Consider the following 12816-nt stretch of genomic DNA (forward strand, 5'->3'; position numbering starts at 1 on the left):
AGGCGAGGGCAGGAGCTTATCTTGTGGATGACCTGTAGAGTGCCTTTAACAGGAGAAGGCGATAAAATATTTATTGAGACAGATGAAATAAATTTCCCTTGGATATCAATTATGTCAGACTGTCGGAAACACCGATGTTGCCTCAATTAGGAAATGAGTAAGATTTAATGTTTAATTATTAATAGTTTATCATGGTGATTATAGTTATTTAGTATTTCTGCTTCAAGAAAGGCTATTTCCCAGTTGGGGAGCTCTCTGCAATGCTCTGAGTATCTCGTTATGCCCGAAGGCACCAGGAGGTGTCGGGGTGTGCACGCTCGCTTGCTGCTCACATCTCTGCTCCCTCCCTGCACCCAGTTCAGCCTCTGAAGTGCTTGACTTTTTTTTTTTTTTTTTTTTTTTTTTTGCTTTGGACAAAAAAAAGATTGATTCAAGTGACTGAACTTGGTCACTCCTTTAACGAAGGTATTTGGAGATGGCTTTCTCCCTTTGGGGCCCTGGAAATCACCCGAGCAAGTACCACTGTAGGCAGAAGAGTTTCCAAATGACTTCGCTTTCAGCACTTGCCTTTGGCTCCAGGCCTTTATGAGCGCACCTTTGGTGACCGTTTTGCATGGTTAAGTTTATCAGAGTGGAGAAACACGACACATCTCAGTGCCCTGTTAAATCTGCAAGCAGGCAGCAGGTCTATCTATAATGGTGTAAAGAATGTGATTGAACTCCACATCTCCAGCGCTCAGCAGACACTGCACCTCTTTCCCCTTTCTATTGCTCAGCCTCCAGATAAGCCTTTCTCTTCGTACCAGCTCCATCAGCAGCTTGGTTTTGGAACACCATCTGCATTTATGTGTGACTCTACGATATAAAGCCACTTGTTACCAGTGTCCCTGGCCTTTCATGGCCTGAGGCTGCCCAGCACTGAGCGAGGCACAACGTCTGTCACACAGATGCCTGTACTGACTCAAATATTTTGACCATGGATGATGTCTTGCAGAGGCTCAAGGCAAAACCACATGGCAAGATACTGGGTTCCTTCTTACTTGTAAACATTTCTAAGGTGGGAATGAACCTCAGAAAGCCCAGAGCATGCCCCGTGTACTGCTCCTGTTCGAGCAGCCCATACAGCTGCACCGACACAGCTGGTGGCCTGGGTCCCTTACCACAGGCTGGGTGATTTTCCTCCAAGTAGCCAGAGCGGGCTTGGTTTTGCTACCAGGCATTTCACAACAGGTCCTCGTGCCTCTCCTGGGAAGCTAATCCTGTCCTTTGTGGGCTTCTTGTACTCTCTAATAGCAATGTACCTTCCTTCCTGTTCTAAAAATACATCTGCATGCACGTGTGGGATTGATGTGCTGATTGTATAGAGAGCTGAGTGCTACAGCAGGCTGGTGGCAAGCAGCATAGGTACACCAACACGTATAGCTATTGCCTAGCTTAGTGCCTTCTACCCCAGCCCAGGGACACTAGTGTTTCAGTCTGGATCACCAGATATGTTTTTTTGGACCAAATATCCTCAGCATTCCTGCTTCCCTCAAGAGCATGAACTCAGTTGCCTTCCAGTGAAAATAAACCATGAAGCTCACCAAGTCTGGGCCAGGTCAGTCCACAGGGCCAGAGCAGAACAAGTCAGGAATAAAAAGCTGTGCCAGGAACCTGGTAGCATTAAATTTAACGCTTGTCAGAACTGGACTTTCTGGGTGATGATGGTGACAAAGTAAGGAATCCACCTGTGGCTGCGATTCGAGTTTGCGTGTCCACAAATAGCAAGACAAAAACTGAAATCCCTGTCTTCTGAAGGCTGAGATGAAACAGGGTGCTTGCCTCCTTGCTACACATGCATGAAAAAAATCAGTCTGGTTGGATAAAAACTTGCTTTTCATCTATTTTCCACTTGCTTGGCTAACGGGGCCAGACAGCCGTGGGCTCAGGCTGGGAAACCTTTGTGGCGCAGCAAAACCCCAAGCCAGGAGATGCTCTGTGCCCTGGCTGTGACAGGCAGCCACCCGAGCCACGAGCAGGTGGGGTACGAGAGGCAGAGGAGACGTGCAGATAGCTTCAGGGACGTCCTGGATCCAGCCCAAGGCCGTGCCCTGCCACAGCTGAGACTTTTCAGGCCATATCGGTTCTCAGGGCGTGTTTAGCACGCAACGGCTGAGATAAAAGCTGAGGAAAGATCAAAGCTGATTTCATGGTTTCATGGGCTCGTGCTTCTTGTTTTCACTTTCCAGTATCTCCCTCAGCCTTTCCTCTCTGCGTGCGAGCTGCCCTCTCACCCACCTCGGGAGGCACTGCTTGGGGCAGCCTGCACCCCACCGCCCTGAAGCAATGTTGGGTTATTTTAGCTGCGAGATGACCCTTTCGGTATCGTTTCTCTCAGCTGGGAAGGTTTTAAGTCCCTTGCAGAAGTTGGCCTCAGATTTCTCCTTCTCTGCTGAGAGCAGCTCGAGGTGGCCGTGTCGGCTCACGGGGCCTGAAGTGCTGATTCAGGGGTGCTGGGTCCAGCCAGAAAGTGTTGAGAAGGGGCTTTCCAGGGCCGGGGGGGTGCTTGTCCCCCAAAAAGACATTTGTATAGCAGCAGTGTGGTTCCTTCTCTGTGGAGACTTGGATTTCCCCTCCTTGCCATTTTTACTTGCTGCCAGAGAACCGTCGCTCTCACTGGCTAGGTTTTTTTTTAAAAGTACTTCAGTGGGGGTTTGCAGGTGAAAGGTGGGGAAGGATCTTCCCCTGGGAGAAGAGGTAGGGAGACACCTGGCAAAGAGAAGGTAAGGAAAGACCCTGAGACACTAAGTGGACCTCAGTGAAAACCAGCTGTGTGCTTTGTGAACTTTACGGGCAGGATGGGTAAATGCAGCGTAGCTTGGTGGGACTGGAAATGCTGAGCTGCTGCAAGCACCAGACGTGTAAACGCTGCTTTGAACAGGTGGAAAACAGGAGAAACAAATGTCATATGTGCTGTGGCAGTCAGCCCCGGATAGTCTGGAAAGAAACGGCTGACATCTGTAGGGAAATGAGTCATGGGTGCAAATGTGAGGCAGAGATGTGCCACTAGATGCGGGGGGCAGGCCTCCTGTTGTGGCTGAAGAGGCTTTTACGGGGCTAGGAAGCAAGTGGTGCTCCTCTTCGTGCGAGGTGCCTCTCAGTACTCCTCCGTACGTCTTCAGCTTTCCCTGAAACAGGACAAGCGAGCCACGTAATCCCTCCGCTCTGAGTTTCCAGCCGCTCCCCTGGCGCACCGTGCCAGCCTCAGGTTCTGGAGCACCCTCACCACGTTCAGCACCTTCCTCTGTTCCAGGGGTGCCACCAGGCAAGCCTCGCTTATAACACCTGGGCTGGCACTCCATTGGTCCCTCCGTGTCGCGCTCTGACTTCGTTTCAGCTCTCCATTACCCTGCTGGGGTCGGGGTCAGCCCGGTGCCCCCGCACAGACCGCTAACGGGTGCGCCCTGCACCTGCGGCGTCTGCACCGCTTCCTCCGCGCCCGTCGCATGCAAATGTGCACGGGGGATGCTCGGCCCCTCGGCGGGGCTGCGGCCACCCAGGGTCACTGGTAGAGCCCTCGGGGTCTGCTCCCACTGCGTGCAAGGCAGCCCGCTGTGCTTTCCCAGCGTGTCTTTGAGGAATGGCACTTCTCCTCTGCTCGACCTTGGGTTAACTTCAGGTTAACTCGGGTGTAGGGCTTTGGGCGCTGAAGCGCGGGGGTGCTGGGTATTTCTCCTGCACCCTTTTCTGGCTACAAGTGCAAATTAGCAGGCAGTCTGGGGGTTTTCTGCTGCACTTGCCCGGTGCTATTTGCATCCCCGGGGTGGACGGACAGCCCCAGAGACTGCCCCTGCGCTCAGGCTGGGCGGCGTGCCCTGGTGCACTGCTGAACGCGTCCTGTGCTTTCCCTTCAGCAAAGTCCTCAAGCAGGCCAAATAGTGAAGCCCTACTTGGAAAGATACCTCTAATTTTAGGTAGGTTTTTCACCTGCTGGCAGGTGTGATTGCACCTCTGGCTTTCAGGAGAACAGAGCAGAAAATGAGACCTTGTTCATTAGCACATCCACGTACCTTCACTCTAGGACAGCAAGCGTCGGCTTGGTATGTGGTTGAACGACCTAGCTTTGGGCTGCTTTTGTTAGAATTTCTCTAGTTTTGGTGCTCTCATGTTGAAATTTCATTTCTGCTGACTATTTTGCATCTGAGCATAAATAAAGCTCTGCCAGCCTTTGGGGCTGGCTTGCAGAGGGCCAGGCTCACCCAGTGCTTTGGGGGAGCTCAGTTGTTCCCTTCCCCTGGGCTGTGCCGTTGGGTCGGTGTTATTTGGGGGTAGATTCAAGCTCCTGATTTTTCTGCTTTGCTCCCAGTTAGGGTGGAAATGCCCGCGAGTTTTCTAACCATGATAAATGGGAATTGAAACAGGTGCGTGTGCGACTCCCTCACGTTTCAGCTGAAGGTATCTCTACATCTCCCTCTGAAGCAGGTGATGGACCGCAAACCGCAGCGGTGGCAATTCGCTGCCGTTGGGGTTTTCTTAGGGGTACTTTTTTTTCCTTCTTTGAAGCAGTTTTGGTGCCTCGCGCGAGGGGTGCTGGGATGGGAGGGCCGTGCTGGAAGCACACTTTCACTCCCCACAAGTGCAGCGGGTTTCAGTGCAGCCGAGAGGCTCCAGCACGGCTTCACTCACCACAGACGTTTTCAACACAGTCTCTAAGGGACCCTTACCTGCTGTCCGTGGGGCAGGATGCCCGGTGTCCCCACCTCATTTCCATCAGGGTTGGGCTTCTGTTGCACAAGGCGATTTTTTTCTTTTTTTTTTTTTTTTTTCCTCCTGGTTTTCTTAGCTCAGGTTGCTTTCTCGCCATCTCCAAAGTTACCCCCTTACTGCAGACCAAATCCTTGCTCTGCCCCTGGCTCATGGTTGTGGGAGTGCTGTGACAGGTTCTTCTCCCTCGTCTCGTACAGCGTGTGAAGTCTCCAGCCTCCCTCTGCCAAGAAGACAGCTTTCTTCTCCTTGCCATAAACACCTCACCTGCTTCCCCTCTCATTTCACGCCATCTATCTTTCAGTGCCTTCAAGGAAATCGTTGACCTTGGAGAACCAACCTGAGGCCTTCTCTGTCTCTGTCACCAAATTGTGTGTGTGAAGCTGTTTGGTGGCTGCAGAAGCACAGCAAAGCCACCGAGCAGAGCACTGCTCTTCTGCCACACTCATGTCCTCAGGGAGGTGTCTGCACCACGTCTGTGTAGGTGCCATAGGAAGGATTTCGGGAGGATCCACTGGATTGAAAATAATAATAATAACAGAACCCATAAATGCAGGCGAGGCTTTGATTTGAATCAAAGGTGCAGCTGCTGCAGAAAATGCAGAAGCTGCTGGGATATTTCTGACGAGTTTCAGTTGGTGATGGCACGGACAAACGCACTGCTCGAGGTGCCAGGGCCGCTTTGCTGAATTACTGGCAGCCAGGATGTGGTTGGTTTGAGCACAGTCGTGGGCTAGATCCTCACCCTCCTTCTGCCTTTTCAGAATTACCGCTCAGCATGCACAGATCCTAGCGCTCAGCAGTGACTGCAAGCTTTTCTTCCACGATGTTTGTCAATGTACGCGTTAGTCATGCATGAAAACCACCACCACTACTACCAAGGCAGTTTGAGCGCCCTGGGATTACAGTATCTCCCTCAAGTTCTCCTTTCTTGCCGCGTCAACGTCTATTTCACTTTTCCTACCCAAAGCAGAAACTTCCAGCAGCTCGGGGCCCGGCAGCTAGGCAAATGTGTGCGGGGATTCACCCAACTGCACGGCCCAACGGGGGAAACCCAGCGGTGACTGAGCGAGAGCTGGGCTTCGCTGTGAAAATCCGCATCTGGGTATGAATCAAGAGGACGTGTCTGAGCAGGAGCTGCTGGCTCTGCTGGGTTTGTCTTCCCAGCCACAGGGGCAGTGACTGCCACTTGACTCCGGGGCCTGAAATCACCGCGGGGCTTGGTTTTGCTACTGAGCCATTCAGGACAGGTCGTGCCATGCAGGCTCTGGCTGTTTTTTCTCCCCATAGTAAAGTTTCCAGGAGCAGGGCCAGGGATGCCCTTGGCCTAGGGACAGGGCAACAACTGTGGCGTCCCTGCAGCCTGGGGGTGAGCTCCTCGTTTTGTCCCAGCTCCTCGTTTTGCCCCCTCCTCTCTTCCGTGCTGCTGCAGGGAAAGTCATCTCCACTTCTCTCAGTTTCCCCCAGCAGGCCTGGGTCAAAGTCATAAACTTCAGAAAGGTTTTGAAGCTCTGGAGTCTCTGTAGTACTTCATGTAGGTGGATGATTCTCTCCTGGCTAACTTGAAGCCATCTCCTTTTCCCCTGGCCTTGCAGCAGGGCGGTGTCGTTCCCTCTGCAGGACTTTGTGAACAGATCCTGGAAATTGTCCCTGGGCTCTGAGTTCAACTCCCCGTTTTTGGCTTTGGTCTTTTGAACGAGATCTCTGCCAGATTTTTGCACCTGTCTCAGGGAAAATCAAGCCTCTAAGAGAAAGGAGAGTGGCTTATGCTCTAAGTAGAAGACTCATGTGGTTTGTTGTTTTTTTTTTAGTTTACTGTCATATTACTATATAAAACGCAGACGTGATTTGAAAGCTCCAAATTACAGCATTACCACCCAACCACATCATCTTTCTGCTGCCCTCTTCCTTCCTCCTCGCTTCCCTCTCGTGGCTGTGTGTCCCCTTCCCCTTTTCCTTCCCGCCTGGTGACTTTGCCCGGAGGGCAGCCCCCGTCCCCCCGCAGCCCCGTGGTGCCCCATGAAGATGGATTTTGGGGCCACAGGGGCTGAAAACAGGCCTTGCACGTCCTGTGTCAGTGCCAGTGATGCTGGCTTCATGGGACCAGCCCCTGCACACCAACACGCGGTGCTTTGATCCCTGGGTTTTGAGGGAACCCCGTTTCGAGTGCCCCGCTGCTGTTCCAGCTGCCGTTGCCTGGCTCCCTCTTGTGCTTTGCTCCCAGGCCGCTGGTGTGAGAAAAGCTGCCGATAAATGCTCACCTCAGCACCAATTGAGGCATGCAGAGGGGTAGGAACGGTTTCCCTTCTGCTGGTGCCGCTGTGCCAGTCATCTCTTGCATTTCCTAGGTGCTTTTGCTGGCACAGCGAAGGGCTGGGTGGAAACGAGCTGCCAAGCTCTTTGTTCTTTTTCCACTGTACGGCGCTGAGCTTTTTTTTTTTTGCTGATGTAAGAGAGCGCAAACATTAGCGTGGGGGATTATAGCCCTCAGAAAGAAATATGTAAATATCTGGCCGCCTCAAAACAAAACAAAAAACCCTGCTTACACGGGGCTGGGGCTCTGACTGTATTTTGGGCTCCTTTCGTGGTTGAGTAAATGCTGAAGGGAACGAATGCTGATGTCGTTTGTACAGCCCCAGCTAAGGAGAAAGGGTCGGGGGGCGGGAGGTGGAGATTACGTGGGGAAACCAAGCGGGCCTTCCACCCCCGAAGCTGCCTTTTATCGATAACATTGCAAATTTGGCTCCTGGCCTGCCTGCGGTGAGCCTCCGAGAAATGATCTCACCTCTCCTTCACGCTCTGCCTGCCGCGTGTGACGGCCCCGGCCCCGGCCGCCGCGTATCGGAGCATGCCCCCCGCCGATAAATAGAGGGGTTTGTGCCGCCGGCTCCTCACACTGCCACGATGCACCCGTCAGCCCGGCGGGGAACCGGAGCCACCCTGCTCCTGGGGCTGCTGCTGCTGGTGATGGTGATGATGTCCCACTCGGCCCATGCAGGTGAGCTTCTGGCGTCCTCGCAGAGATACCCGCAGCTGGGAGCGGTCAGCCCGCCTCAGTCCTCGCTGCTTTTAGCAGGGAAAGGTGCCAAATCCTCGTCCTGCACCACAGGAGACCCCAGGCTCTCCGGGAGCTCCAGAGATGCAGCCTCTCTCCGTAACGCTTTGTCTCTGTAAGCTGCTCCCTTCTCTCTTTCTCAGCCATCCTGGAAGTGAACGGGAACCTGAGCTGTAGGTGCGTAAAGACAACTTCAGACTACATCAGCCCAAAGAGATACGAAAGCATTGAAATAAGACCCGTGGGAAGCACCTGCAGGCGTACAGAGATCATGTAAGTGCTGCGAGCTGCTTGCCGTAGCCGTGGGGGCAGAAAGCTGCTTTCTCCTCTGCTCGCGCAGAGATGCAGGGCCAGCACTGAGCGCCGTCTTCTGCAACCACTGTGCTTCTCAGCTTCCTTTCTGAAAGCTAAATCCTTCCAAAACTCCCAGTGCTTCAGGGCTGGAAAACTTCGGGTCACCTCTGGCGAGGGAAATGTATCACAGCCAGTGTGCCAGAGGTCCCTGGGACACGAGCAGCTGCAGGGAGCACTGCTCACCTTCCCACCGCTTCAGCTTCTGCAGAATTACCTCCCAGAAATGAGGTGCTGAAGCTTTAAATGAGCCTTTCCAAGCAGGGGAAAGCGTGATTTCCTAGCACTGGTGCTGAGCAGGTGGGGTGTGCTTGTGGGTTGTGGGGTGAGCCACAGCAAGGCTTTTCCTCCGCTGACCTACACCAGGTCCGAGAGCTGTGAATGGAAGCTGCTTCTTGCAGATCAGCTCCGGCTGTTCAGATCCCTGCCTCTGGAGGGAGCATAACGCTCATAGACACTCCTTGTGTTTCAGCATTAAATTAAGAACCTCATCAAAAGTGTGCGTGAACCCCGAGGCCCCTTGGGTAAAGAAACTACTGAAGCGCATTGTGAGCACGTAAGTTGCTTTGCTGAAGCCCCTTTGGCTCGTGCCTGCAGTCCTGGGAAGAGCTGGGAGGAACGAGGGCTCCCGGGGGGCTGCTGGGGCTCTCTGTGGGGCTGAGGGACCCCATCCCATGGGGTCACCCAGCGGGGTGAGCCTCGCGGTGCTGCCATCCCTAGGCTGTGCTCACTGCAGTTTGTGTGCAGTGCTGTGCCTCCAAAACCATCTCGGGGTGGGGGAAAGAATGTTTTTTGGGGAAAAAAATTGCGGCAGGAGCTGTTGTGAGAGTGCAATGGTGCTTCAGTGCTGGGCTGGGAAAATTTCCTCCTGCAGTGTGCCAGGTCCGAGGCAGAGCAGGGGGGTGGCAGGAGGTGGCTGTTCCTGCTGGGGACACCAGCCCCGGGGGAAACGGCGGTGACCTCCTCCAGCTCGGGCCGGAGCTTCCTCCCCTAGGACCCGTTTTCTTCTGCCTTCACACATTTCTCCTCCTTCTGCTTTCTGCAGGAAGAAAAAATAAGTTTCCTGCTGAGGAAGTTGATGCTCAGAGCCCCGAGGCAGCCTGCCAGATGATGCACAGGCGTGGAAACCTGGCGGCTCCTCGCTCTGCCCCTGCTTCCCCCTTTCCCGAAAGCCCGAGCCCCGTGTCCGGCCCTGTGGCAGCCGGGCTGCTCCCTGCGCTCACAGGTGGGCGAGTGCTGAGAGGGAACCCCGCGTTGGGTCCCCTGCCCCTGCACTTTGAAGTCTGTGCTGTTCGGGGGCTGTTCCCACCTCTCTCGGAGCAACTTTGAGAGCACTCACCGACAGAGCGTGCGTCTTGTCTCTCGAGTCAAATAAAATCTGGGTTTTTCTTCTGTTGTATTTCCCCTGGGTCTTGCCCTGAGCCTAGTTTTGGAGATGCTCCGTGGGGCTTTGGTAAAAGCTGTTGGAACTTAGACCCGAGCTTGCTTTCGTTCTGCACCCGGGGTGCTCTCTGACGGATCCGTGGCTGGCAGGCTGCAGGTGGAGCACTTCCACTGCAGGTCAGGGGGTGAAAACCCCTTTGGCACCAGGATGGAGACACACAGAGGCTTGTGCCGGGCAGCAGCGTCAGCTGGGATGGGTGCTGGGGGGGAAGAGCCAAAACGAGTGTTCCCAGAGCTCAGGCCAGGATGTGCCTGGTGGGGGGAAAATCAGCTTGTGGGGCACGGATCTCATGGCCCTGCTGCCATTCTGAGGTGCTTCGTTAGCTCGCCTCCTGCCAATTCTGACTGTCCCAAAGTCAGTGGGGAATATTTTTTAAGTGCTACAGCTGGCACACCAATAGTGCCTGTGCAGAAGGTTAAAACACCCCAGGGAACTCCAGCTTGGCGTGGCTGTGTGAACTAAGAACAAGCGAGGGGGGAAACGACGAACGTTTGCACCAGACCCAGCTTCTCAGGAAAGGGAAAACAGCGCCGGTTTCGGGAACCCCACACCCCCCAGCAGCGCCGCGACCTCGGCGAGCACCCTCAGCGGGGAAGGGCGGCGGGCGAAAACCACCCGACCCCGGGGCCTCCCGCCTGCGCCGCCGCACTTCTCCTATTTTCCGGCTCAAATAGGGGGGTGCCGGCGGGGCCGGGGATGGGGCCGGCATGGCAGCGTGGGCGGCCCTGCTGCTGGGGGTGCTGCTGGCGACCCACCGCCCTGGGGGTGCAGGTGAGGCCGGGGGGCTCCCCGTGCCCCCCTTCCGTCTGCGGGGCTGCCGGGAGGCGGGGGAAGGTTTTTGGAGGGGCGTTGTGCTCCTTTTCCAGGGGCTGAAATGTTTTTGAGGCTTTTTGGCAAAGAGGTGCCGGCCCTGGGAGGGTTGGGGCGGGGGGGAGCCGCGTTTCCCGGAAGGGGTTTTGGAGAGGAATGGGATGGGGGAAGCGGCCGGGGGTGCGTTTTGGGGCGGTGTATGAGCCCTGTGCCCATCCAGCCCTCCTGGAAGCCAACGGCAACCTGAGCTGCCGCTGCGCCAAGACCACGGCCACCTTCATCCACCCCTCCAAGTACGAGAGCGTCGAGGTCCGGCCGGTGGGGAGCAGCTGCCGGCGCCTGGAGGTGGTGTAAGTGGCTGCGGGGGGCGAGGTGCTGCTCCCCTCCGGCAGCTCCTGCCCTCCCACACCTCCCCTGGCCACGGGAAGCGCCGGGAGGGGGCTCAGTTCCCTGAGCCTCCCCCTGGGGGGCTGGCGGTGGCGGTGCCGAAACCCCATGTGTTTTCTAGGATTAAGCTAAAATCCCTCGAGAGGGTCTGCGTGGATCCCAACGCCCCCTGGGTGAAGAAACTCCTGCAGGACCTCCCGAAGCTGTAAGCAGCCCCGGCGCGGATGGGGGTCCCCGGGAGCTCTGGGAGCCCTCCCGGGGTGCGCTCTTCACACGTTTTCCCCTTCTGCTGTCGGCAGGAGGAAGAAAGCTGCTCCTCCCTGAGGAAGCTGCCGCCGCCGGGACACACAGATGGGTCCTGCCCAAATCCGGGCAGCCCCCAGCCCGGAGGCGCTGCCGTGTGATGCCCCGAGGCTGTTTTCCCCCGTTTCATGCACCTAAACCCCTGCAAATGCCCACACGTGCTTCCCTTGCCCCCACCCCACGGTGCCGTTCCCCGCCGCCCCTCGACACCAGCAAGAAGCGCGATGTCCCCTCCAGCACAAGCATCCAATAAAGGTTGGATTTACCACCCCCGTTACCGTCCCTGGCGTCCCTGCAGCTTCGCTGGGTGTTTGTTGAGCCGGGCTGCGGGCCGCGGCCGTGCTGGGTTCTGCATTTCTCGGTGGCGCTGCGGGGCAGGGAGGCGCCTCGGGCCACGTGCCGAAGGGGGAAGCGATGGCAGGGAAGTCGACGCCGGGGGCGCGGGGCAGATCCTTTTCCCCCTGCGTTTCCCTACCCGCAAAATCCCCACCGGGCCTGGCTATAAAGCGTCCTGCCCGCGGCTCGGGGCGGGCGGCGAGGATGCGGCTGCTGCCGGTGGCGCTGGCCCTGGCCCTGCTCCTGAGCAGCCTGGTGCCGGGGGACGGTGAGTGAGTGTGGGGCCCGGGCGGTGCTGTTGGATGTGTGGGGCTTCTCCAAGCTTTCGGATTCTTCCTTCACCTTCTGGCAATCACTGAACTCAAAATTTCATCTTCCTGACCCGCCGGCTGAACCGAGGGCGTGCCCGGGGTGGGATTCGCATGGTGGGGTTAAGCTGCTTCTCTTCAAGGCCCTGGAAGGCTGAGCGCTCGGCGGGTGGGCAGGGAGCAGGTTTAGTTCTGAAAACATCAGCCGAGTTGAAGCTAAACCCTGCTAGATGCGTGGAAAGAGAGATGGAAGCTCTCTGGGGAGGGATGAGCCTTGCTTCAGCCTTGCGCCTTCCCACGCCGCCTGCTTTTGCCCTTCTCTGCTGTGAGCCCCGCTAAATGGCACCGCGGGGGGACGGGACGGGGACTGGGGACAGCAGGGGGGGGGTGTCCCAGTTTGTCCCCCCCCAGCTGGGGACTGAGCCTGGGACGTGGGCTGCTGCGGCGCAGGGCTGTCGCTGGAGAGCCTGCTGACCAACAAGAGGTGCAAGTGCGTCAAATCGACCGCCCAGGTCATCAGCTTGGGGCTGATCCTCGCCATCGACGTTACGCCGCCGGGCATCCACTGCAGGAGGAAGGAGATCATGTAAGTGCCGAGCCCAGGGCCCGGGCGGTGCAAAAACCCCAAAGCTGCCCCTCTCGGTACCCGGGCTGTGCTCGGACAAACCCCGTCCCAGCTGCCCTGCGACCCCGCCGGGGGGCTGGAGGGGTTTTCCCTGCAGGTGGCGGCGCGGTTGGGAAATCTTTAGGGGAAGAGGCTCCTGGCGGGGGGCTGAGCGGGTCCGGTCGCCTTGCAGCCTGTCCCTGACGAGGAGCAGGAAGGTGTGCGTGGCCCCCGAGGCGCCCTGGATCCAGCTGCTCATCCACAAGCTGACGCAGAGGAATGGCAGCAGGAAGGAGGCGGCGGCGCGGTCGCGGAGGGATGCGGAGAGGCGGCCGCTGGCCCCCTGACAGGGCCCGGACGCCTTCCCCAGCACCCCCTGCCTCTGCCCCTGCCCCGCTACGATGAGAAATAGATGAGCAATAACCAGCCGTGGTTATTTATCCACCCATGGGGACAGCAGTGGTGTCAGCGCCCC

At 56.8% G+C, this 12816-nt stretch overlaps 3 protein-coding genes across 3 annotated transcripts; all 3 read left to right on the top strand.

Annotated features, from left to right (window-relative positions):
- Window positions 1-7647: 7647 nt before the first annotated feature.
- Window positions 7648-8709, top strand: LOC311208989 (growth-regulated alpha protein-like; the record flags this gene model as incomplete). The annotated part of the gene is made up of 3 exons (XM_084286039.1): window positions 7648-7741; window positions 7942-8071; window positions 8622-8709. 3 exons carry the CDS (start codon window positions 7648-7650, stop codon window positions 8707-8709), a joined length of 312 nt encoding a protein of 103 aa, XP_084142165.1.
- Window positions 8710-10300: 1591 nt separating this feature from the next.
- Window positions 10301-11114, top strand: LOC311208990 (alveolar macrophage chemotactic factor-like; the record flags this gene model as incomplete). Its single annotated transcript, XM_084286040.1, has 4 exons — window positions 10301-10364; window positions 10624-10753; window positions 10912-10995; window positions 11090-11114. 4 exons carry the CDS (start codon window positions 10301-10303, stop codon window positions 11112-11114), a joined length of 303 nt encoding a protein of 100 aa, XP_084142166.1.
- Window positions 11115-11633: 519 nt separating this feature from the next.
- LOC311208991 (C-X-C motif chemokine 2-like) lies at window positions 11634-12688 on the top strand (the record flags this gene model as incomplete). The annotated part of the gene is made up of 3 exons (XM_084286041.1): window positions 11634-11697; window positions 12188-12323; window positions 12535-12688. The coding sequence occupies 3 exons, from the start codon at window positions 11634-11636 to the stop codon at window positions 12686-12688; spliced, it is 354 nt and encodes a 117-aa protein (XP_084142167.1).
- Window positions 12689-12816: the final 128 nt, after the last annotated feature.

This window comes from Netta rufina (genome assembly GCF_964035555.1).
Source record: "Netta rufina genome assembly, chromosome: 4".
In the NCBI taxonomy this organism is placed as follows: Eukaryota; Metazoa; Chordata; class Aves; order Anseriformes; family Anatidae; genus Netta; species Netta rufina.